Source organism: Ammospiza nelsoni, chromosome 10 (genome assembly GCF_027579445.1).
Source record: "Ammospiza nelsoni isolate bAmmNel1 chromosome 10, bAmmNel1.pri, whole genome shotgun sequence".
Lineage (NCBI taxonomy): Eukaryota > Metazoa > Chordata > Aves > Passeriformes > Passerellidae > Ammospiza > Ammospiza nelsoni.
The window spans coordinates 23,310,979-23,336,309 of NC_080642.1; the positions used below are offsets into that span (position 1 = coordinate 23,310,979).

A 25,331-nucleotide genomic window follows, 5' to 3' on the forward strand; every position below is an offset into this window, starting at 1 on the left:
CAGGGTGGGTATTTTCCATCTCGGTGCCCTGAGAGTGGTGAAACTTGAAGTTGTGGAGATCTGTCTCTGGTGTTGCAGATTTTGCATTTTCAGTTGTTCTCTGGCTCCGCAGAGCAGGCGTTAGAGAGAGGCTCATGCACCCCAGCTGTGGGACCCGAATAACACATCACAGCCTCTGTGTCTCTTCTGCCTAATGGCTGAGTCATTTTGACACTTCTAAGGTATTATTTTCCTGTTTAAACCATTAGCTACACTGGTCTTCAAATTATCATTACCCTTGAAAGACTTGCGACAGCATTTTCGCAAATCTAGTATTTCCTGAGAGATCATACAAACTCCCAAACCATATGACTGACCTGGCAAGATCAGAAAGGCACTTTGGAATTCTGCAAGGTAGGGGGGAAAAAAAAATCAATTACTGAAGATGGTCAAGATCTCATTTTATTTTTCACAGTTGTGAATTGCTTGTAGAGCTCTAGGAAAATAACTGCAGGACTGGAGCTCCTTTCCAAAGGCACTTGCACTCAATTTTGAGCCAACTGTGCTCTTAGATGGCTGAAGTACTGTGTGCATCCTGTGGTGACCAAAGAGTCTCAGTCAGACCCCACATCTCATGGTTCCATTTCTTCTTAATGAGAACAGTCAGTTTTTTCCTTGCCTCGTTTTTGGGTGTGTAATGTGTCTGTGAGAAACTGCCAGAGGTATGTACAGCAGGGAGGGAAGGTCTCTGAGTGTCATTTCATTACAAGAAAATAATGAGTGCAAAAAGAACCCAAGAGTCATTTTAGGCAAGAGAAAAAGTGTGGCTTGAGTGGCCAGAGCCAGCAGAGGATGTTTAAGGGAAGAATTAAAAACTGTGTGAAGAGAAAAACTTGGGTTGGCAGCTGAATCATGATTTCCAGTGTTCCTATGGTAGCAGAAATTGAAAGACAGCAAACCTCCAAGTTTAGACAATTAGCATTAAGAGATTAATTAGTTAGGAATGCAGTGACAGCAGTGAGAAGCTGAAAAATCTACATTTTCCTGAGTTTCTATAGATAAGCTATTCCTCAAAGGAAATATTCTTACAAAATTGTATGTTTGCAAAAGACCTGCTTGTGGGGGAAAAAGGGAAAATTTAAAGAAATGTTTCTACTAGAATTCATTTTGCTTTCTCTGTTTTCTGTTCTATTACTTCATTATGTAAACTGTGTGTACCATTGTTGTGCCAAACCTCACCTCACAGTCTATTTTAATGTTAACAGACCAGCAGCAATGCATGTATTTATGATATCATTATGTGCTAAAATTTAACTTTTCAGCACACAGAGGATTTGGCTGCGAATGAAAATCTCTTTCCTCCTGCTGCTGCACAGTTGGGACACATCAGTTTGGTGCTTTGTTAATGTTACAACCCATTTATCAAATACTATCCCTGCTGAGCACTGTGCTGATCAGGTGTGGTGTTTGTGCCTGGACAAACCACTTTTAGGGTGATTTAGGTTTCTGCACAGGACATCTCAAAGCACCATTACAGGCTCTGCCCACAGGGCACAGCCAAGGTTGGGGTTTTTGTCCTCTTGCCAATGTACCTGTTCTGGTCCTGTCCTGCTGGCATACATAGGGGCTGGGGTTTTCTCATTTTATGAGTGGGAAATCAAAGCAGGGATAATAAGAAGGATTTTCCAAAGATTACACAAGACACCTGCAATGGAGTGCAGTTTCCCAGATCCAGATATCCAAGACCAAACAATTTTTCACCTGTTCCTTCCTGGGGCCCCCCAGATCTGTCTGCAGCTCAGGAGCGCATCAATTATGGCTGGATGTTCACACCCTTCTAGAAGTCCTACATTCTTCTAAAAACCTTTTCTATATCCCCTTTCCTATTCAGAATTAACTACTCTTGGGTGGTAATTGTTGAAACTGTGTTGATAGTATGTAGTAACAAAAAAAAAGGAGTATTAAATGATGTTGGTTTATTTCCTTTCAGGTTTCATATGTATGTGATCACCTAATTAATTTGAATCTTTCAGACTTTCTGATTAATTTCAATAACATTTCAGTTGGGGTGAGGCTGTGTGAAGGAGGGCAGGGAGAGCTTTGTGCCAACCTCTGTATCTAGAGGATGCTATCTGTGTATGTGTCTTGGTTTTGGAAAGCCAGGGGTCTGCTAAGGAAGGCAGGAGTCTTCCCTGAAATGGAGAATGTAAACCCTCCCCACCCCTCCCAATCGCTATAAATTTTAAATTAAGGGGCTCTCAGGCAAAATATGGGAGCAGGAAATAACAGTTCTTTAATGGGGAAAAGAAAAATAAAAGGATAAAATAAGCAATGCAGAACACTAGAACAACACTGACAGAGTCAGAACCCAACCTGACACCCTGTGGGTCAGGGTGTTGGTGGCAGTCCCATTGGAATTGTGACTCAGCCCTCCTGCAGTGTCAGGGGTGGTTCTGCTGGAGCAGGGATCTGTAGAGAAGGATGGATTCTTCCTCTGAAGATCCCGTGGAAGGAGAGGCAGCTGCTGTTCCTCTGGGGAATCCAGTGGAGAAGCCATGCTGGTGTCTCAAAACCTCTGGATTATATCTGGGTAGCAATGCTTGGCTCCTCCCTCTGGGCTCACATCTCCCAGTGGGATGCTGTAGTTCTTATCAGCCATGCAGAGACATTCAATAGCTGTTATCAGCAGATGTCCCCTCCCCAGGGAGGTGTGAATGTGGTCACTCAGAGAGAGAGATAAGGCAAACTGCCCACTTGACAAAGGTAATCTGCCATACAGATGGTAATGGAAAACATCTTGCATTGCAATTTTCAACAGTATGCAAAGTTAGAGATGTGTCCCCAGAGAAAGGGGCCAGTGTCTCCACAAGAAAAAACAAACCTGGGTTTCAACCAAAAGAAATAAGAGCTGCTGCTCCTGCCCTGTCCCTGCTGCTACTGCCCTGCTGCCATCTCCTCTCTCCTCTTCCCACTTCTTGGCTTCCCTCAGACCTGGCGTGCACAGACTGAGCCTTCACCATTCTCTTCCTTTTTTAAATCCCCCTTCAGTGAAAAATTTAAAGGGTTTTTAGTGGACAGCATCCACTGTGAGTTTAAAAATGTCCATCTTCCTTCCTGAAAGTGGAGCTTGAGAGCTGCTCGTTTGGTACCAGGACACGCCTGCACTTCAGACTTCTCACTCTTATTAATTTCAGTGAAATCAAATTCAATGAATAAATATATGACACTGATGAAGATGTAACATGCATTTATCAGGCCACATCCTTTTCCTGTTGTTTTCCTGGTAAGTGTTTCTAAAGTCAAGTATTAAAATATTTTAGCATAAAAATTTCTCTGGTCTTGAGCATTTTTTTGTAAACAACCACAACCACTGAAGCAATACTAAATAGGGCTATACATGCTGATTTAGCAGTCTGGCTTGTGATCTGAATTGAGTGGGGAGCTGGAGAAAGTGGTAAGAGTAAATTTTTCTTTAACTACAAAATCTATTTTTTTTTACCATAATATGATTTTTGCAGAGATGATGCTTGGCTCATGTTTTTCAGTGTTGGCACCTTGTTCTTGGTAGGAAATTGTTCCAGCATCCAGAACATTGTTTCTTCCATTGTTTTTGATCTCATAAACTTGTGAAAAGTCATGTCAAATTTGAGATGAGGATGAGTCCAAGCTTCTAGAACTGCAGTTTAATGACATCTACACACCCTGCCACATTTCAGCCAAATCTTTACCTGAAACTGTAACTCATGGCTTAAAATTTGTTCCTTTTGAGTTGTTAAAAAGAGTAACTATTTTTTGTGCTTGTTTTCTTTTTCTTTCAACCTGACCTGGTTTATCAAACTGAGAAATACCATTTCAGCAGGAGAGCTCTTATGATTCTGGATTGAGGAGAAGGTATATGTTTGGAGGTTAATTTAAATTTAAATTAAAATTTAAATGTTAATTTAATTGGAATTCTGCCCCAGACAAATGGATGCACTGTATAATTATGTCTGATTCCTCTTCTACTCAACAGCACCTCCCACACCAACATCCAAGGGACTCCTGGTAGGGGCAGCTACCATTCAGCAGAACAGAGATTTTCAGCCAGGTCTTAACAGCATGTAAGCCACAAGGTAGCGGGGAAGAAAGGGTTTTTGATGTTTTTGTTAACTCGATGCTAGTTACACCAAGACAATTTTTACTGTACACACTGGAGCCACAAAGCGAGAGCTGGGTTTTGTTTGCACCCAGCTGAGTTTCCACAGCTCGAGCAGTGCTGGGGTGCACTGAGGGAGCCCAGCTTGCCTTCAGCCTCATCCCAGCTGCCAGGGGGTCCAGAGCTGCCTGCTGCCCACCAGAAAAGGGGCTCTGGCTCTCTGGGAGCCCCATTGCCACCCTGTGTCCTCCTCCTGGTGAGCCTTGCTCAGAGATGGGTGATCTCCACTTGAGGAACCCCTCTGCCCGTGCTGAAGGGCTGTGCTTTAAGGTGCTCTCAAGATTTAAAGGTGTTTTTTTCCATGCAGGTCTGCCTTCTCTAAGGTTCAGGAGGCAGACTGCTGCTGAAGGCAAACCAGAGGGTCTGGGTGCTGTGAGTGAAGCTCTCAGCCACAAGCAAACCCAGGCAGAGCTTTCATGTTCGCGTTCTCCTCGTGCTGCACGTCAGTCATTTCTGTACCCCCAGTTCTTCCAGTTTAGCTCTGATTTCACTGTGCTCCAGCTCCACATGTACATGAGACCTTCGGGTCTCTCAGCTCTCTGACATGAGAAGAAAGGTGACTCAATCCCACAGCTTTCAGTGTACAGGAAAAAGCAGCCTTTTCTCACTGCTGAGGGAAATCTGGGGCACATTCTCAGAAGAGTCCCAGCTGTGGCCTGCTGGCAAGCATCAAACCTGGGAAAGGAGCTCTGTGGACAGGTAACTGCCAGGGAGGGTGAGAACACCAAGTGAAAGAGGACAGAGGATGCTGCAGGGCAGGAGGGGGGATGGCTGCTCAGGGTGGCCCCTGTGGGTGCACAGGGATGCCTCTCCTTTCCCTTCCTAACTTCCTACTTTAGGTGCAGGTAAGAGGACAAGCAAAGTGGAAAGTTTTGTAAGGAACCTTATTCAGTTTAAGCAAGTGAGTCACAAACCAGTTTTGAGAACTGAAAGGTAAGGTTGAGGAGCCAAAATTTAGGTGCAAAGTTCAGGAGCGGAAGAGGGTTTGAATTTCAGCTGAGGCCATGGTCAGGGACAAAAACACATTGCCCAGAATGTTAAAATTTAGAGTAATTGCTATTATTGTAGGACCTGGAGAAGGACTGTGATGTATAGGGTACTTTAGATGGTACGGCCACTTGGAAAATTAAAGATTTTGTTGAAAAGCAGGACTAGCCCAAAATTTGGACTTGCTGAGAGACTGAAAGTTCTCTGGATCATTCCCAGTGTGTATTGGTCCTGTGGTGATGGGGAACAGAAAGTGGTTTCTTTATTGCTTTCCAATATGTGTATTTTTATGACTTTCCTTTCCAATATGTGTATTTTTCTGACGTTCCAACCTTTGCAAAGGGATTAGTGTGAAGCCATGTGCCAGGTCTTCTCTATGCAGTGTGTGCGGTTATATTAGAGAAATATGCAACCATAGGGCAGAGTGGAGTTAAAAACTTTAAAAATTTGAAGAAATGCCATCACCTGATGATTCCTAACAGGCTGCTGTTAGGTTTGAACTAGCAGGCATGTTTAAAAGGAGCACAGCTCAGCTGTGAGTGTCACTGTCATGGTCCAAGGGGCTCTGCAACATCTTCCTCATCTGCAACATCTTCCTCATCTGCAACCTCCCTGCAGACCTGCCCAGGCTTAGGCAGAGCAGGGTGCACCCTGTGGAAGGGGATGGACACTGAGGCTCCCAGCTGCAGCCCCACAGCCTGCCCCAAAGGACCTGTCCTTTTAATGGCAATGCCTAAAGTTTGGCTGGGACTTCATGTCTGGGTGGTTAAAAAAGCTGAGTGACACCTCTGATCTTGGTAGATCTTTGTGGATCTTTGGGCTAGACTTTTGGTTTCCGAGTTCTAGTTACAGTAAGAAAAAGCAAAAAGCCCAACTCTGCAGACAATACCCACTCTTTAAAAAAATCAATTATTTTAGAAATACTTTGCAAGTTACAATCATCTGAAATGGTTTTAAAACCCAGGTGCCTCTTGGTAATGTAACTCTGAGCTTTTGGCACTTAGAGATCTTACTGAAGCCCATGGGTGGCCTCTTCTCCTTCCAGTCAGAGGAATTGAGGAAACATCTGACTGCTCCTTTTACAGTGATAACTGAAAAATCAAGGTCTCCTAGACCAGGCTGATGATGGTGAGAGCCTGGTGTGGGTGTACCACTGACATTGGCAGAGTTTGGTGATGGAATCAGCCACGCAGAGCTCTAATTCATTTTTAAAGCATTTGGTGTTGGCATTGAAAGAAGTTTCCATCAGTGGGTAAACTGGGCACAAACAGGATGAAAGGTTTATTTGGTGATATTTCTGGATTTTTGCAAGGGTCAAACTGAAGAATGCAGCAGAAAGTAAGAGACAGCAGCTTAAATGTGGGTGGCAGGAAAACCAAACCATGGCTCGTGTGGCCAGGGGTGTTTCAGGGGCAGAAGGCTGGAGGCAAGCTGCAAGACAGTGCATGGTGTATGTTCATTGCTGAAAAATTCAATGTTCAACCTTGTCAGCTTTCCATGCAGGACAGCTCTCACTGGTTGATTTGCTGGAGTGAGGCTTTTTTTTTATCTCTTCTGTCCTAAAAATCACCATGGACACATTTTTATGTAATGGACCTGGTACTTGGTGCAGCTAGGAGACAGCAGAATATTTTTATTTATTTATTTATTTATTTTTGCTTCTCTTTGTCCTGCCTGCAGTATTGAGCCAACACAGAGGCAATTCCTGCTGAGCTGCACTGAAATCTGCCAGTGATGACACTTGATGCATTGGGCTGAGCTGGGGATGAATAATGGTCCAAGAGAGAGCAGCATTTTTATTGCAGCATGAGCATGGAAAGGGAGCCTGTGCTTGTTTTCACACTCAGCTCTGGCTGTGCCTCTGGTCCCTCTTCTGTCTGTGGGTTGCCAGAAAACACCTGAGAAACTCAGATTTAGCTGGCACAGACTTTGCTTGGCAGAGATACATAAATGAGAGGTGATCCAGCTGAATTCCCCAAGCTGAATTTCTAGTGCTGGAAGTCAAAAGAGAAGAAAGAAAAGAAGGTTTTGCTGTGTAAATTTAGCAAATGTGGTTTGGAGTAATTTAGAGAAGCTTGTGACTCAAATAATGTCTACTTTCAAGAGAAAGATTTAGTTCTCAGGATATCTTTGTGTTTCTACTACTAAAGCCTGGAGAGAACTGGGTTTTAAAGGTGATAATTTTCTAACAATTTTACTGTCTTTATTACACTTGGGGCTTGTTGTTACACTGAAAAAGAAACAACAAAAAACCCCTAAAGGAATCACACCAGAGTCCAGATTTCAGTATTTTATGCTGCCAGGGGATCTATGGTGTCAAGGCAGTTATGTCACAGAGCCTGGCTCTGCAGTGTGATCTCAGTACATGAGAAGGAGGGAGCTGGAAAATGCAGAAATCTCTGATTTTATTGGAGCTGCTGCATGCTGGGCACACCTAGGACAATTCAGTGCAGTGGGAAAAGAAGGACAAAGATTTGCAAGGATTCAGTGCAGTTGTTTTGTTCACTTTGCAGTGTTTCAGCAACTTTTTCAACTGCTGCAGGAACGGAGAGCAAGTCTTGCTTTCCCTGGGTTGGAATTGCCTTTGGGTAAGACTTGGTGTAGTAGCAGAGAAAAGGCACTGTCTGAAAAAGGTTCAAAGTGGAGGTATTAGGCTCTTTTAAAAGACATGGCATATTCTTTTAAAAATTTTTTTTGTATGATGAAATATTGAGAAAAATTACCCGGCCAGTGTCAACCTGAGTGAAGGGGAAATGAACCATAGTAACACACAAATAAACAGATCAAAGTCATCAGAAAAACACCAAAAACTGCTTTTTTTTTTTTCCCAGTAACACAAATTAGTAGATTAATACAGATACTGATGGTTGTTTGAACTTTCATTAACCCACAAGGGCAGTCATGTGTGGTCTCCTTCCCAGAGCTCAGCCAGCATCTGGCATAATTATTGGCTGCATCTTCTTCAGTAATGACTTGATTGGGGTGGCAGAGATGCTTAATAAGCATCTGTATGGTTTCATCTGCAGGATGCAGATATCCAGCTCCACAGAGAGCTGATCTGAGAGCCCACATGTCCAAGCACCCTGCTGTCCTTGGGGAGGGCAGACGTTAAAATGTTGAGTTTCTGGCTAGAGATGCCAGAAGCTGTTCAGGGGCTGCTGAGGGACCCTCACTGTTTTCTGTGTTTGGCACTGCAGGAGGGGGCATTGCTTGAGGTGGAGCAGCTGTTTCCATCTTCAGAGTGTGGCAAAATGCAGCTGAGAGCACCTCTGGAAAACTGGAGAGGAGCACTGAGCACTGGCACTGCTGTGCCAAAATGAAACTTGACCTTCATTTCAGCACATTGCACAAAAGATAAAACATACATTTTCAATATATAGCTCGTGGGACCAGACAACCTGCAGAGTTTCTCTGTTAGCTTTCACGTGAATGTCTCGTGGGTTGACTTGAAGTCACATTTTTAAAAAGGGAAAACAGTGGGTTTGGATTGGGGCCTTGATGTGGTGACCGTGGGCATCCGTGGTGTTTGCAGTTCCCAGAACTACAACTGGACTTCACCCATGTGCTGAACTGGGTAAATTCCATCTTGGCTGGAATGAAGATTAACTGTGGAACAACATCTCTCACTCACCAGTGTTATTTTCCAGGTGTCAGAAATACGAAAATGGAATGAGTAGGCTACAGCTTTAATGTGAACAAAAAAAAGGTGTTTTCCCCTAATTTTTTTTAACATGAAAATCCAGCTGTCCTTGAAGCTGCTGTGCTTCAGCAAGTGGGGGAAAACCAAGTGCTTTTTCAAATCTCCCACAGAGGTAATGGCTCACGATCTGGGTGCCGTGGAGCAGACTGCAGGGTGGCTGTGGGGATGGGATTTCTCATGGGAAATCTCATTCCCATGCCTCTGGGACATTCTTTGCCCCATAGGGAGCTGGCCACTGCATGTATCTCCAGAAATGGGGCTTGGAAACCCAATGGCTAATGGAAGCCTTGCAGAAGCACCAGGCTGGGGTGAGGAGAAGATAAATGGCAGGATGTGTTTGTTTCAACCCACCTGCACCATGGGCAAGCTGTGAGACTTGTCATGACGTCTGCCTCCCCCCAGCTCTGCCTTTCGTGCTTTAAATGAGTGAGCACTGTGACCCTCAGTGCAGGCAGCGTGGGCAAGGGCAGTGGGCATGGTGAGGAAGGCTGCCAGGGGCTGGCTGAGGGGTTTTTGCAGTGCAGTGTCTCAGGTGGTGTAAATGAGACCGTGTGGATGCCATCCTGGTGCCCTTTACAGATGTACAGCAGGTGTGACTCAGTTACTGAGCTCATTCTTGGCAGGGTGAGTCCTCACCTTGGAGCAGTGGGTGCTGGAGAAAGCAGTGCTGCTCCTAAGACCTCTAGGTGAGGCAGAAATGACAGTGATTAAAAAAACAAGGAATTAAAAATCCACAGGTCCAGCATGAACTTGGCTCTGGTGAGCCCTCTGTCATGCCATATGCTTGTACTGCCAGTGTTTGGCTTTTTATTTGATATATATGTTTAAATGAAATAAATGAAAGCAAAACTTTTGGCAGGGCCAAAGGCAATAAGTTGTGCCACTCCAGGAGCACAGAATCACCCTGCAGGGCCTGAAGCACAGCAGCTGCTTGGCTGCTGCCCACCTGCTTCACCTTCTTCATCCTATGTTTGCTGGAGAGCCGCCTGTGCCGCAGGGATCGTGTCTCACTTTCAGTCACTCTGACTTCCTCACATGAAAGGCACTCTAGAAATACAACTATTCTTAGTCTGCTCAGGTGTGCTTCAGTGCTAACACTTGCTTTAAGTCTTTGTGTTGGCCTGATGTTCAATAGATAGAAGATTGCTTGAGTGAAGCTGTCGTATCCACGTGGAAGGGGTGAGCTTGATTTCTCTGGAGTTTTCAGCTAACACTGAGGCTACAGAGCTGTGAAAGCTCATTGCACAGTGCCATTTTGTGGCAATCAGTTCCTAGGAGTGATTTTCCAATGCAAATAGCTTTCCTGCAGACAGAAGATCATTTAATTATGTGTTCAGAAGCAGCACGAGAGCCTTCATCTAATGTTCTCCATAGTCTGATGTTAAATAACTTTAAAGAAATAGATGGGTTTTGGTTTTGGTTTCTTCTGTTTCCCACACAACTGTACACGAGAAATAGTTTTAGCTGCTTACAAAAGAAGTTCACAAAAGCAGCTGAAGAAAGGCACAATGTGAGATACAGTGGCAAAAGGCACAACTTTTAAGAGTGCTGGGCAGGCACAGCCACAGAGCAGCTCGGGGACACCTCTGGGGAGATACCCAAAATCTTGCCTTGAGCAAGAAGAGGGGTCAAACAGGGGTTTTCTGTGCTTGTGTGACTTTTATGCTGGGAGCAGGTTTGTGTCTTTGGACTGCAGCCACCTCAGACTGCCCAGGCCGATGCTTTCCCTGACAGCAGGCTCAGCTCACCCTCCGTGCTCTGCTGTGGCATCCTCTGCTCCTCTTCCTCTGCCTTCCACCCCCTGCCCACACAGCAGCCGAACTGTCGCAGACATCTTTTATGAAAAGTCCTTTCCTTAGGATTTTTCCTCCTGAGAAGCTGGGAGGCCTCAGGAACAAAATGTAAACAATGGTTATCTGCTGCTGTGGAATGCAACAGGTGCATCTGGGATTGGTCTCATGTGGTTGTTTCTAATTAATGGCCAATCACAGCCAGCTGGCTCAGACTCTCTGTCCAAGACAGAAGCTTTTGTTATCATTCTTTCTGATTCTATTCTTAGCTGGCCTTCTGATGAAACCTTTTCTTCAATTCTTTTAGTATAGTTTTAATGTAGTATATATTATAAAATAATAAATCAGCCCTCTGAAACATGGAGTCAGATCTACGTCTCTTCCCTCATCCAAGAACCCCTGTGAACACTGTCACAGCTGAACAGCAAGAGAAGCTGCTGCACCTTTTAGTAACTGAGCCTTTGGCAGTGCCAGGAGAGCAGCCAGAGCCGCGTGTGAGGAGTTTGTGCTTCTCTACAGGTCTAGCAAGCACACTAATTTGAAAGCTAGCCAAGCCAGCTTTCCCATTTGCACTGTTGTGTCACTAACAGACAGGTTTGTTTTCAGTTTGCCCAGGACAAGCACATTTGCTCTGGGCTCGCTTTCTGCCTCTTTTCCCTGTGGGAAGTCCTTGGGAACCTTTGGGTGTGTGGCAGCCAAAGTCTCTCGGTCGCCCTGGCTGCACAGAGGGGTTGTTCATCTGCTGTCCTTGGCCACTGTGGTGCTGAGCAGGTCCCTGCAGGCTCCCAGGGCAGGTGACAGTCCCCTCAGCAGCTGGCTGGGCTCTGCTTTCCCCTGCTGCACTTGCCAGCTCCTCAGAGGACACTGCCCCTGCTCCTCTCCTCGGGTTTGGGTGGAAGGATGGAGAGTGTGCCCAAGGCTCAGAGAAAGCAGCTAGTCTGAAGTGGAAAATTAATGTGAGGAGGAAAACCTCAGCAAAACCACTTTGGTGAGACAGTCACAAGTCTGTACCTTAGAGTGGCCTGGGTCTGTCTCTTGTTTGCCTGTGTTTGAGGCAGGCTAAGTTGTGGTGCTGCAGAACAGCCCCTGAGTGACATATCCTGGGAGGTTTGGGTCTCTCCGAAGATCAGTTTCAATCTTCCAGCCCATTTCAGCCTTTTGTCACGATCTGGAGGCTGCCTCAGGCAGTGAGATGGCTGCTCTTCTCACTTTGGAGTGTCCTGAAAACTTGAAATTACTTGATATGACAAACTACTAGAGTGACATTTATTAGGCTTTCTTTGTAGTTGTTCATCCTCACATGGAAAAGTGTCTGGTTTATATTTTTAACTAATGTATTTAATCATAGGGAAAATATGTTGGGCTGGCTCTCCAGGGCCCATGCCCATCTGTGGCCCCTTGTGAGAGGGCAGGACACCAACAGTGCTTGGATCCAGGCTTGGACCCTCCCTCAGGTGCCTTTGAGCTCATAAATCATGCATCATAAAAGCAGCGTATGAAGGCTAGAAAAGTTCATATATTAGACCCTCTACTTGCTATTAAACCAGTTGAATTTCCTTTTTTTGATATCATTGTTGTTGAAAATATTTCAGAAGGGACTTCCTGGCCAATAGAACTTTTCAAAACTTCTGGCATTGTTTTGATGCTACTTTCATAACATTAGAAATTAGTGGAATGTCATTGAGTTCTGTGTTGAAGTAGGGAAATGAAGATGATATAACCCAGACAGGAAATGAATTTGGGGAACAAATCCTGTGTGGTTTTGTGTGCTGGGAGTTTTTGTTTGCTTGTTTAAATTGGGGGTTGGGTTTTTTGTCCAAAATGCTTTTGTGCTCTTCTATTTTTCAGTTGAGTGAGTCTATAAAATACAGCTTGGGGAATCACACGGATGGTTGAACAAATGCTAATTGTACAATGTTGGAGTGATCTGCCATTGATAAAAATGCCCTCAAGAAAAATCAGCTGTCTTGTATGTTGTGGAGACCTGTGGGGTTTAGCCCAGTTGGAGAAGTTTAACGGGAGGAAAACAAAATTTTGTGTGGTGAATATTCTCACCTGTGGCCTGAAATGGCGTGTCCAGAAGAAGAAATGTTCAATACAGTTCCTCTGTAAGGTCTGTGGTTAATTGTGGAATCCTGATTTTGTCCAATTCACAGAAGAGGGCAGAACTGAAAATGCAATTTGTAAAGGCATTGTTTTTGGTGTTTATGGTTAGCACTTGATTTTTATTTTTTCCACTAAGACAGTGCTTCTTTGACTTTATAGTACAGCTGAGGCAGTGAGGAGACCTGAGAGTGTGAGGGGTTCACAATCAGGTTTCCATCACTTTTCCGTGTTTTAAAAATAACACCAGGAGAGAGGAAACCGCTTCTGTTGCACTGAACCTGGGTATCAGCTCAGGAAAATTTGGGTTTTTAAAATGTCAAATGCTTTTCAGTTTTATTCATCATCAAAATTGCTTTGTACCTTCCCAAGGTGCAGAAGGATTTTTATTGCTTTGTCCTGGTATAAAAATACAACCACAACTGGAGATGCTCCAGAGTTAACGGTGGATTCCCCACAGGAGCCTGTGTGTAAAATCCTGATTTAGGAAGAACTGTAGCTGCAGGGCAAAGGCAGGACTTGAGTGCATTATTTGAATGTAAGTTCATCTTGAAAAGCAGTGAATTGAAAGTGACACCTTCTTGCTCAAAAGACCTGTGCTCTTTTGTGCTAAAAAAACAGGACTACTGCAACAGCCCTTAAAATCAACACAGCTGTGCGCTCTTCCTTCTTTCTCTTAATTTCATTTTCATTTCATTTCTCAAATTTCAAGCAGGCTTAGTGAGGCTGCTCTCATTTACTTATACAACAGGCAAAATTCAGACCAATGAAATTACGTACAAAAACATTTTAGGCTAACAAAGAAGTGACACTAAATGGGAAGAAAATAGTCCAGTTTAACTTCCAGATTTTGTAGTCTGGGTTTGCAGCCACGAGCACACAGAGCCTTGAGAGCAGTAGCTCACAGTGGCTCCACCACTACCCATAATTGCAGCTTAATTAGCCCTGATTTAATAATCCCAGCCTTTCTGAGGGGTCACAGGTGCTGCTGCTGCTGCTGAGTAATTTTTTAGGCAGCTAGTGCAGGTAGAGGAGAATCACACACTGATGTCAAATTGGGAAGTTAAAATGTATTTTCAAATCATACACTTCACATGTACAGTTTATTTAGTAAAACTACTTCTTTCTCACACACATATTTTGTATGCAAAGTAATGTGAAAAGTGCAAAGAAGAAAGGTTAACCCATATTGAAAATCTGTAAGTTTCTGAGTGATGGACTCAGTGCACTCAATAATGTTTAGAAAATCTATTCTTTTGGAAAGCTCTTCCTCTTGCTCTTTTACAGAAAGCAGCGAAGATGATGAGAAAAATATTTTTTCATTTCAGCTGTGGTCATAGTTTTAGTACTAACAAGTTTTAAAATGTTCATATATTAGGTCCACTATAACATATGTGCAGCTGCCTACTTGCATAGTCAATAATTTCTATGGAAATTGACGGACAGCAAATTGTATTTTCAAAACTGGACCCTTTTTAATTTCCTACTGAGAGAAGGTAATTTCTTTTCACATTTTGAATAAATGGAAGAAACTTGACTACCAGCAGTCTTAGACTATTTTCACAGCTCTTTTTAGAAAGGCAAAGAAAATTATTTCTTTTTGTGGAAGTGTTTCTGGCTACGAGCACCAACCATGCCCAGATGAGGGTGCAAGAAATGCTTGGCTTAAATTGCAACAGGGAAACCTTTAGATCAGAGTCAGAGCCAAACTTGCAAATGGTATTAGGGTGGTGACAACCCAGAAGGGCTGACCTGAAGAGTTCAGGCAAGCCCAGAAATGTTTGGAGAAGTGCACAGTACAGGCTGGAAGGACTTCCCTGAGGAATGAGCTGGGTAGGGCTGGCCCAGGCTTCTGGCTGGAAGAGAGGAGATTGCCAATCACTCCCTCACCTTCTGTCATGCAGGGCTTGCTCCCCTAATTCCCCTGGCCAAGAAAGAATGAGAAGACAGGCAGAAGAATACATGTGTTTTCATACATGTTATATCTTAGACAGAAAGGCACTGATGTAGAAACACAGTTTCAGCATATTCAGTCTTTCTCTAAATCTCATATTTGAAGGGGTTGTTTGGATTTACGTGGGCAAAACCTGATTTAAAATTGCAGCAGAAAGGCACGATGACTCCTCAGCACAGGTGGTCAGGAAAGGCTGGTACCTGAGGTAGTCCCTTGGGTTTCTATTCTGGGCAGCATGTCCTACATGAAAGAGCAAAAACTGCTGTCCCTCCTAGCAGCCCTGAGCAGTCTATGATGCTTCCATGGAAGGAGGATTCCCCGCTGTCCCAGGCTGGCCAAGCTGCCCAAAGTGAGCCCCAGCAGTGACTTCTGGCTGGATATTACTTTTTAACTACCAAGACACATTTTAAATTAGAAAGGTTATGAACAGTTAGTTCTAGTTTTGCTTTCACCAACACCTTTCTGACCACATATGTAAAGGGAAAACTGGTGCAGCTATGACCAAAGCTGATGTTAAAAGGCATTCCCATGATCTGGTTAGTTTTCCTCTGGCAAGCTTTTCACATCTGGTAGGTACTGTCAAGGCTAATGCTTCTTTTGGGATCAGTCTGTCACTTTGCTAATGCTGGTTCCTTACTCTAACTTTTTTTCTCCTTTATCTTTAAAGGCAAGAAAAACACGGAACAGGTTTGCAGTCACTGGGAAATTCATTGTCCTTGTCCCTGTGGCACAGTCCCTGCCAGGTCAGGCACAGCACTGTCAGTGTCCTGGGAAGGGGCATTGTCCCACTGCTGGCGGTGCCGTCGCATGTCACACAGCTCAATGACCCTCCCCAGCTGGGCTCTCCTATAGAATTCCTTTGCAGCAAAATAGTAGAAGATGGCATCGAGGCAGCAGTTCAGGTTGGCAAATGTCATGGACACCTGGAGGAAGAGGCTGATGGTCTGCCTGACCCTGCAGCCCACGATCACGTGCTGCCTCACCAGGCACTGCAGCAGGATCCCGAGGTGGACGGGTGTGAAGCACACCAGGAACACCACCAGGTTGATGACAATTACTCTCACCTCCCTTCTGTCATGAGTGTTCAGGAGAATCCAGATGGTTTGAGCGGAGCAGAAAACCATCACAGCAAGCGGGATCAGAAACCCAAATATTTCCACAGAAACAATGTAGGGGACACTCCATGTCTGGCTTGACATGTTGTGAAAGCATCTCATAGGTTCCTCCTTCTGGAACACAAAAATTGGGATGCTGCAGATCCAAGCCACTGCCCAGATGAAGCAGCAAATGACCACGGCCCACCTGGGGGATTGCTGAGCTCGGCCTTCAAAGGGGTGCTTAATGCAGATGTACCTGTCCACGGTGATGCAGACGATGATGAAGATGCTGATGTAGGTGTTGACGAAGTAAGGAGCCTGGATGAAGGAGCAGAGCAGGCCAGGCACCTCTGTGGCAGAGGAGTAGAGCTTTAGTGGCAGCGAGAGGACCAGCAGGATGTCTGCCAGCACCAGGCTGACCATGTACACCGAGGTCTTGCTCTGATTCCTCCAAAAGCAGCAGAACACACGCAGGGCCGGGACGTTGAGCACCAGCCCCACGATGAAGGTGGGGATGGAGAGCCCCAGCTGCACCCTCCGTGCCAGGTTGTCAATGGCTGTGAAATTGCAATTCTCACTGCTGTTGGTAATTTCTGCCCTGAAACGACAAAGAGAACGGGTTGGAAATGTGTAAGATTCACAGCTAATGCCATGATAAAGCCAAACCAAGATCCTTCCAAACATAGTTATAGAATTTTTTGGTTTTGAGCTGGACAGTTGGTCAGCCTGTGTCTATTACAGAAAGTGAAACCTTTCAAGCACAGAGCTTTCTGTTTCCAGTTTGACTGGCTTGGTATGTACAAGGGAGTCTGATTCTCAGGGGAAAATAGTCAGCATCCTCTGATTACCTTCCCATGTCAGAGAATCCCTTTCAGATATCAGAGACTGACTCCTTCAAACACGTATTTTCAAAAACTCTAAAGACTACTGGCTATCTTTAATAATTTGTACACCTGTTGAAGTTTCCCTAACATCATGCTTAGTTTTGTTGCTACACAGAAATTAATGAGATTACTGTTCCATATTAAGGCATGTTGATCTGATAGCTGGGATTTTACTCTTACATCTAAATCCCCATGCATCAGTAGCTTTTGCTGATGTTCTTTTACTGCACCCACATTTATATGATATTTTAGTTTCATACAGTGCTTATATCCAATGCAGTATTTTAAAAGGTCAACTTAAGAAGACTGATCTTTTATCTAGGTGCAAAATGAGTAAGCATGTTTTTTTTTCACTTGTGCTTAACTTTCAGCATTGTTTCAATTTGGGGTATGCAGTTTAAATTTTAACTGATTATCTTTGACAATCCAGCAAAGATTAGCAAGTGGAAGTCATGACATCATCATAATGCAATTCTTAAAAAAAATTATTTTGTCTTGAATGTTATCACTGTTTTTAAAAACGTACATATGCTTTAACAAACTATGCCTTAGAAGTGCTTTTTATAAGTGGTCTTTGAATCAAAACCACAAAAAGTCCCAATAAAGCAGAGGAAATTGGTAGTTGAAGTTCCCAGTCCAGTTCAGCCAACCAAATAGCTCAAAAGAAATTTTAGGAGTAAGTGAGGATGTTTTAAGAAGAGTTTGGTCAAGAGGAGAATCGTTGCTTTGGAGGATGAACAGTGACAGCTCTTAAGCACTGCCAAAAAGAGCTAAACTGTGCTAAAGAAACCAAAACCAACTAGTGAAAGAATTTTTTTGTGTGTGCGTGACTAAAATAAAATATTTAAAAATGTATAGAGAAACAGAGAACAGCTGAGGAGACAGCCTTGCATTTTGCCAACTCTTATACCACTAATTTCTTCTTACTATTTCTTAATATTATTTCTAATACCACAGGAATGCTGACATTGTGCTGGAGGTCAGATGTGGGATGGCTGGTGGGAATCAGTGAGTGATAATGGAAATAACTGTATCTGAACACAGAATGCACTCAGAGCTTAACATGCTCCTATTAAACATGAATTTCCAGCTCAGACCACAGAAAGGACAGGCACATAAAGCTGAAGGTCCAGCCCAGTGGTTGTTATGAAGTCTGGATGTTATTATTGTGGCTGGAAAATGTTCAATCTATTTTATCTGTTGTAGGAAAGAGTGTCAAGTGTGATTAAAGCAGCTCTGTAACTGATGAGCCTAACCTTCACACTGATTTATAAAGAAAAATGCTAAATAAGTCTTTGAGAGCTCTTACCAGACCCTTATCTTTGATGAAGGATCTGCTTTTTCATACAGGAGAAAGGCTGAGGATTTTAGGCCACTTGCATTTCAGCAGAGTGTACTAGAAACGAGTGGAGAGCACCAGAAAAAGCAGGGTTTAGAGCAAGGGCTGTTCAGTAATGAAATGGTTGCCTGGAGCTGGTGAGGATTACAAACAGACTGGATGGGGGTTACCAAGGGGGTGCACAACACTGAGGCTGTCCTTGGCTGTGTGACCCCGCTGTGGCAGTGAGGGTGAGCTCTGGAGAGGCAATTTGGGAACTGCAAAAGCTGGATGTTATCACCAAGGTTTATGGGCTGGATTTACCTGCCAGAAACGAGAGCAAAAGGGAAAACCTTGGTTTGGTCATCAGGGTGAGGTTCAATCAGCCCATTTGAGCCAGCAGTGTGTGGCAGCTACTTGGAGAATCACGTGTTTGTGGTGTGTGAGAAGTGAGAAAGTCACACAGAACGCAGAGCTGAGTTGGTGCTGTGTGTGCAAGGGCTCACTCTGGGAGATGCTGCTGTCACTGAGGGGCAGGGAAAGGGACATGGGAACACAGCTTTAGTGTGAGCAGGGTGTTCGGTGCCCAAGGGCACCCATCTGCCTGAGGAGAAAACCAGGCAACATGAAACATTTTGGGGCAGTGACAACACCTGACAACCCAGCACTCGGTGTGCTTTGTAAATGTATCAGAAAACCAGGCATGATGACTCTTCAAAGTCTGAGGTTTGGTGTAGGTGTAGAAGGAAGGATCACAAGTGACCTCACCCCTGATAAATCACAGTTGTAGTAATTACCAAAGAAGAAGAACAGCCTTGCCCTTCATGGGTCCCAGCTGTGACTGATCCAGATCAGTGTGATAAAAGGGGTGGGTTGGCAGGGGGAGCCTGGAGGAGCTAGAGGGGCCCTGAGGAAGAAGGATGGACCTAGAGAGATACAAGGAAGAACAGGGCAAAGCAGAGAGTTCCTGCTGCTGCAGATGTGCTGTGAGCTCAGTGTGGCTCTGATGGAGCTGGAGCTGCAGAGATGTTTGAGCTGCCTGTGACTGCAGTCATGTTCCAGCAGGAACAGGCAGCAGCAGCAGCTGGCTGCAGTCATCAGGGTGGCTGAGCTGTGCAGAAGAACAAACCAGGACCCTTTGCACTTTGTTAAATGAGAGTCTGTGTCTTGGCTCGTGTCTGCTGAAACACTTTGGTGCCACTTTTATTGCATCACTAGCTCACTGAATGCCTTTTCTTTAGAATTCATTAGTACCAAATTATGTGTGGCATTACCCCAGAAAATTATTAATTTCAAGAAAAGAGCCTTTAAATTGATAGTTGTCTGACTGTCAAAAACATGGTGGTTTATTATCATTTTAGTGTCTCAAATTTAAAATACACATCTAGAGTAATCAATGGGAATTGCTTGCAACTGTTCCGGACTAAGTAATGTTTGCTTAGGGCTCACTTGAAAAATCATTTTCATTGACAAATAACCTTGCAGTCATTTCACAAGCATCATCTTTACTGCATTGTCCAAATTATTAGTAAAAATACTGCTCATACTCATCCTGAAAGCAACTGAGCTGTAGCAGAGACATCTTTCCTATAGAGCAGACAGTGATTAGAATCTCAGTGGGTACCACGAATCATACAGAGGTTTCATACTGCTCAAGTTTCCTTTGCTTAGAAGAAGTTCTTTAGAGGTAGTGTGTGAGCCTGTTCCCCCTCCTACAGCCCCATCTCCCTTTGCTGAAGGGTTCACAGAGGAAGTCAAATAACTTCTATTTCAGTCATTTTCAGATTAATCTCTGCAGGTTTTTACTTACCACTGACTCGAGTTCTGCATGCTTACAAACAGATTCTTTGGTGAGTGATTCCAGTATTTCTTTCAAATACTAAAGCCAGGATTACAGATTTAGTTTTTCCAACTCTTTCCTAGCCACCTTCTCAAGAGAGGTACCACGTTTGCTCTTTTCCAGTCTTCTGAGGAAAATTTCTATCCTCAACAGGTTTTTTGAAGGAATCTCCTGTGGCTTTAGGATTGTTTCAGACAACTCCTAGAAACCAAAAGATAATACAAGAACCTGTAATTAACAGTACTGAAGAGAGTGTGCCTTAGCTGGCACAGCCTCTGTGTCATCACTGCTCCATTTGTTCTGTTTCTCCTGCTGAGGATTCTCCACTTCCTTTGAACTCATTAAACATTAATTGGGTTTTGCCATATCAGGAGCTTGTGGTTTCGTGAGCAGCAAAGGTGTTCTGACCTAGAAATGAACAGCAGGGTTTTACAGTAATCCCCTCACTAGGTCCATGAATGGTTTCCTTTTTGCAGCTCGGGCCCGAGTTCATCTGGGATTCACACAAATCTGGGTGACAGCACAAGTTAGAGATGTTACACTAAGGGTGTTCTTGTCCATGAAAGCTTCATTAGCAGAAACATGCTGTGTTTATATCTATTTCCAAGAACATTATTGATGTTAGATGTAAGTTATTCTCTTGTGGATGTACTGGAGAAGAGTAAGATGGCTCAGTGCAATGAGCAGCAGGTCCCACTCCTGCCATGAATTTCACCTATAGCTGGATAATTTCTTACAATTTTTTTTTCCTAAGTATTTTGATTATAACAGAATAGATTTATATTTATCACTAAAGCAGAAGTCTTTCTGCTCTAAGCTAAACAACACTACGTTTGATCTTATTGTTTGAACTTTATAAATAACAATCATCTTACCAGCTTAAAAAGTGTCTACAATCAATGCTGCTACGAAATTGTGGGAAAAATAGAAGTCAACAACTAAAACAGGAATTACTTTACCTGAGCCCTGGCAAGCAGACCAGCAGCATTGCTTCAGTCCAGGCTGTTCTAGAGAGCATGAGAGCGTTTTCTTACAGCCCGTCCCTTACAGTTTTCTAAGCGGCAAACACAACCACATCCTTCTCTTTTTTTTTTTTTTTTTTTTCCTCCGTCTCTAAATATGCTCTGTGCCTACTTACATAGGCAAGTGAAGGTGGAAAAAGTGTAGATGTTTGAATCCTCAGCTGTTTGCAGCCAGCTGAAAAACCAGGGTGGGGAGCAACAACTCCTCTCTAAGTCAGGGGGTGCAGCCTGGCCTTTACCTGCAGCTTTTGTGAGCTCCTGGTGGCCACCTCCTCCAAATTTCCAATTATTCCTTGAGCTGGGGAGGAGCTGGAAAGTGGAAAGTTGTAGGAGAGCTTGTAATAAAAATAGGGTTTCTTCCCCCAGTTTCTGCTCCATTTGCATACTGGGAATCAGCAGTGAAGCACTCAGAGGTTTCTGAGAGGGGCAGCTCTCACACATGCGGCTGTTGAACTATTTCAGGGGCGTGTGCCACTTTCAGCCAGCTCAGGTGTGTGATTCGCAACTGCAGCCTGGCAAACAAGTGTTTATCTGAGAGAGAACTGATGTGCACAGAGCAGCAAACGAGTGCCTTACACGTGAGAGTCACACATGAGCCAAAACTCACTTGGCTTGAGAGGAGCTTCAAGAACTTTCTGGAAACCTCTCTGCTCAAGTGTGAAACTCACTGGCTGGTGCTCACAGCCCCTCTCCTGACCTGTGGACATGCTGCAACCCTCTGCAGAAAAATACAGGAAGAAATGCAGCTCTAAGTGACAGTTTTCAAATTGCAATCTGGTTTTGGAGGTAATTTCATCTTTCTGGAGAAAAAGTAGCATCAGCATTTGTATCACAGGAGTAGGAGAAGAAAAAAAACTGTCATTTTCTTCCTGTCTCATTTAAAAATGGGATTTGGGAAAAAAAAAAAAAAAAAAAAAAAAGCAGAACCCCAAACAAAGTTTATGTAAACCTCCTCAGAAAATGGTGTGGCAGAGGAAATGAAGGCAATATGATTCATAACATTTGGGAAACACATTCTGGAATTGGGAGGTTTCAAGGGCTTTGCAACTTCTGTCTTCTCAGAACTGTGGTCTGCCTCCAGCTCAGCAACAGACTGAAATGAATCTGGAGTCACAGGAAGAAACATAAGAGTGCAACTAAATATTAGCAAAAAGCAACATCCTACAATCCTGAGTACCTTTTGAACAAGTTATTCTGTGCCATGTTGCAGCTGAAATGGGGTTGCTTCTTTAATCTTCTTGCCATAGGAATCCTCCAGACTTAGCTTAAGAATGAATTTTAATACTCTGTGCTGCCTTCACTCCCAGCACGAGCTGCATTCCTTGTGGCTCTGTGAACTTCCCACTCGGTATCACTTGATGCATCAGACCTAGACAAAAAAAAAAATCAACATTTCTGCACGCAACAAACATTTCTGCATGTTTGCTGAGCTGGCAGTTTTTCTGTGATACGTGTGGGCTCACCACTCATAGGTGAGCACATAAATCATCCTTTTGCAGGTTGGCCTTTTTGGCTTAAATGAGGACAACTTCCATCTAGAGCATGTTTAATGAGGGCAAGTTCTGAATGCATTATTGGCTGAGAAATTAGGGCTTGTTCCCCCCATCCCTGGAGAATGGTTTTGGAGTTTCTCAGGTGCTGTATGTGAATATGCTCAGCAGGAATTATTTCAGTGAGTCCTTTGTGCTCCAGTGCCTTTTCACCCAGCACTGCTGCTTGATAAATGCTGGATTTTGGGGATCCAGCATGGCTGCATGGCTCTGAGGTTTTCAATGGGAAAGAGAAGAGCTTCAGGTTTATTTTAATTAAACAATAAAATGCACTGGGTGTGTATTTTTTGTGCTACCTAGAGACAGGGAATCTTCACAACTTTATCTGTTTGCCAGCATTGTGTTCCAGTTAGCAAATGAATAGTGGCTGGAGGAACCATAATCCAACTGAAAGGAAGGGTATGACCAAAAAATTCACAATGTTTGTGGCAAAGGTGAGTAGGGTGTTTTGACTGGTTGGTTTGTTGTTTTTTGAAGTTTTCTGAACTTTCTCTACTTTTTTATCCTCTTGGTGCCATAAGTGCTGCTCTTGCTAAGTCAGACACCAGCATTTGCTGTTTTCAAGGAATCAAAATCTCTTTCAGAGGAAACATGTTCATACAGTGCTAAACCACATTCATTTGCATTACACCAACATGAATTCTTCTGCTCTTCTTAAGTGGAAAATATATGGTAGCAGCTTTGAGGTCCAGCTTTCACAAGTGTCTGAATTATGTGTTTGCTTGTACTTAATGGCCAGAACGGAATGAGTTGGGTCTCAGATCTAGAATTAGAATTAGATGCTCAAATGCAAATTAATCAAAATTCAAAGGAAGGGTCCATGTGTTTCTGGGCCATTCTGAATGAATGTGCGATTTGTTCTCCCAGACAGATGTAAAATATCATCTCAGATTACAAGAATTAAATACCCAGAGTAAAACGAGCCAGGAAAAGTCATTGCTCTGCAGAGAGCCAGGAGGTGAGTGACAAACTGTCCTTGGGATGAGTGCTTCAGGCACTGGGGAATTGGGAAGCTGATAAACTTGGACATCTGACTCTAAATTGTCTTTTCTGCTGTGTGAATGGTTTCTGATATTTTGGTGTGTTTTTAAAGGTTTCAAAGACTGGATAGCCATGGTGAGCTAAGCCAACAAGTCTTGTTCTGAGCAGGCTACCACAGCTTGCTAACCCAAAAGGGATTTGCTGCCTTCTTTTAAGAGGGGAGATCCTGGAGGCTTCATCCAACTCCAGCTGGGCAGCAGCAAAACCTGGAAAGGAAAATGCCAGGAGCTCCTGATGCTCTCACCTACCTGAAGATGTGATGCTCTTTCTGTCCAAGGAACAAATAAATAAAAGAACAAGCTTAATTTTCATTGGTGGCCTAAAAATTGTTGCTTGCACTTGGCTTGGAGTACAGAGTTTTGTTTATCTGGAAACCTTCCACTCCACACCAGTGCTCCACACCCTCTTCATCCTCACCTTCCTAAACAGCCACAGCCTAACAAACAGTGAGCTACCTTCACTGGGAGCTCTGAATAGCTCAGGGGTTTTGGTTTTTCTCATAGAGACAGGTTTTTTGGTTTTTTTTTTTTTTTTGGTTTTTTTTTTTTTTTTTTTTAATTCAGGAGACTGCAAAACTTGAAACCAGAAAACCTGGGAGCTGCTGTATTATATAGGGAACAACCACACTCAGCCTCTTCAAGATGAAGCAAGGAATTATAGGCAGCGCAGATGGAGCAAAAAATATAGTTTTGGTTTTTGGAGCTGTCCAGCTATGAGGGTAGGCTTATTTCTACATTTGAGAAACCTTACAAAGGCTTGTCAGGGTTGGGTGATGACAGGAAAGGAACTGGGCAGTCTGGTGAGCAGCCAGACTCACACTAATATGGTTGAGTGAGCAAAAATGGTTGAGTGAGCAAAATCATGGTCCAGAATATCTTCAGCTGTGTCTGACTCAAAAGTTCACCATCAGAAAACCAAACTTGCATGGTGCCATCACTTCAGATACCCACAGTCCCCATTTTCCAGTTCAATTTTGTCTTCCAGATGATGTTCACAGCTTCAGTTTCGTCCACAGCTGATGATCCCATTTTCCAGTTCAGTTTTTGTCTTCCAGAGGCCAAAAGGCCAGTTGGGCATGGCCAGTGCCATGGCTAGAAGTTTTTCTTGGGTGTTTGTATGAAGAAGCAGCCAGTAAAGTTCAGTAAAGCTTTAGTGAAACTGTGTAAGAATAGACACAGAGCTTCCTGCACCCTGAGCTCTGCACTGTGCCCCTGAGGCTCCCCAGCACAGCCACCTGTGCCAGCTGCAGGGCCCTGGGGCTGCTCAGCAGAGCTGGGCTGCTGCAGGTGAAGGTGCCATGGGTAAGAGCCTAAATGAGAGATGCGGGACTCCAGGCAGCTCCCCAAAAATGCAGTTTATTGCATACAAAATGCAGTTTATTCCATCCAAAATGCAGTTTATTCCATCCAAAATGCAATTTATTCCATCCAAAATGCAGTTTATTCCATCCAAGAGGTTACAGCGGGCCAGGGTTGTGGGTGACAGAGCTGTGCCTACAGCTGTCAGCTCCAGCTGCAGGCAGGCCTGGAGACCCTTAGTTTAGGTTACAATGCATTATATGCTTTTCTTTTGGTTACAATGCATTATATACTTTCTATACCTTAACTATTACCTATAGCCTGTCATAACTACTGTAATTACCATATTCATGTTACTGTTCTCCAATCACTAAAAGTCAGTACATTACAGTTTAAGGTAGAAGTTGTTTTTCAGTTTTCTTGCAGTAGAAAATTCTGAGACCTTTTTTCTACTTGCCACATTTGCTGCCTGTTTGCCTGTGCTATCTTTGTGCTTGGTAAAAACATCGTCTTGTTTGAGGTGGGATTATCCTTTGCTCTAAGCCATAAAACCCCCTTCTAACTAACACACCC

At 43.8% G+C, this 25,331-nt stretch overlaps 1 protein-coding gene across 1 annotated transcript; it reads right to left on the reverse strand.

Moving 5' to 3' along the window:
• Nucleotides 1-15,415: 15,415 nt before the first annotated feature.
• LOC132077612 (G-protein coupled receptor 55-like) lies at nt 15,416-19,837 on the reverse strand. Its single transcript, XM_059479426.1, has 2 exons — nt 19,818-19,837; nt 15,416-16,403 (listed from the first exon to the last, which is right to left on the reverse strand). The coding sequence occupies exons 1-2, from the start codon at nt 19,835-19,837 to the stop codon at nt 15,416-15,418; spliced, it is 1,008 nt and encodes a 335-aa protein (XP_059335409.1).
• Between the last annotated feature and the right edge of the window lie 5,494 nt (nt 19,838-25,331).

Bases quoted from the DNA above. Each gene is read 5' to 3' on its own strand.
- LOC132077612 (XM_059479426.1), bottom strand. From the start codon at position 19,837: ATGCAGAACTCGAGTCAGTG. The intron at 16,404-19,817 runs GTAAGTAAAAAC...TTGTCGTTTCAG, and splicing joins ATGCAGAACTCGAGTCAGTG to GGCAGAAATTACCAACAGCA.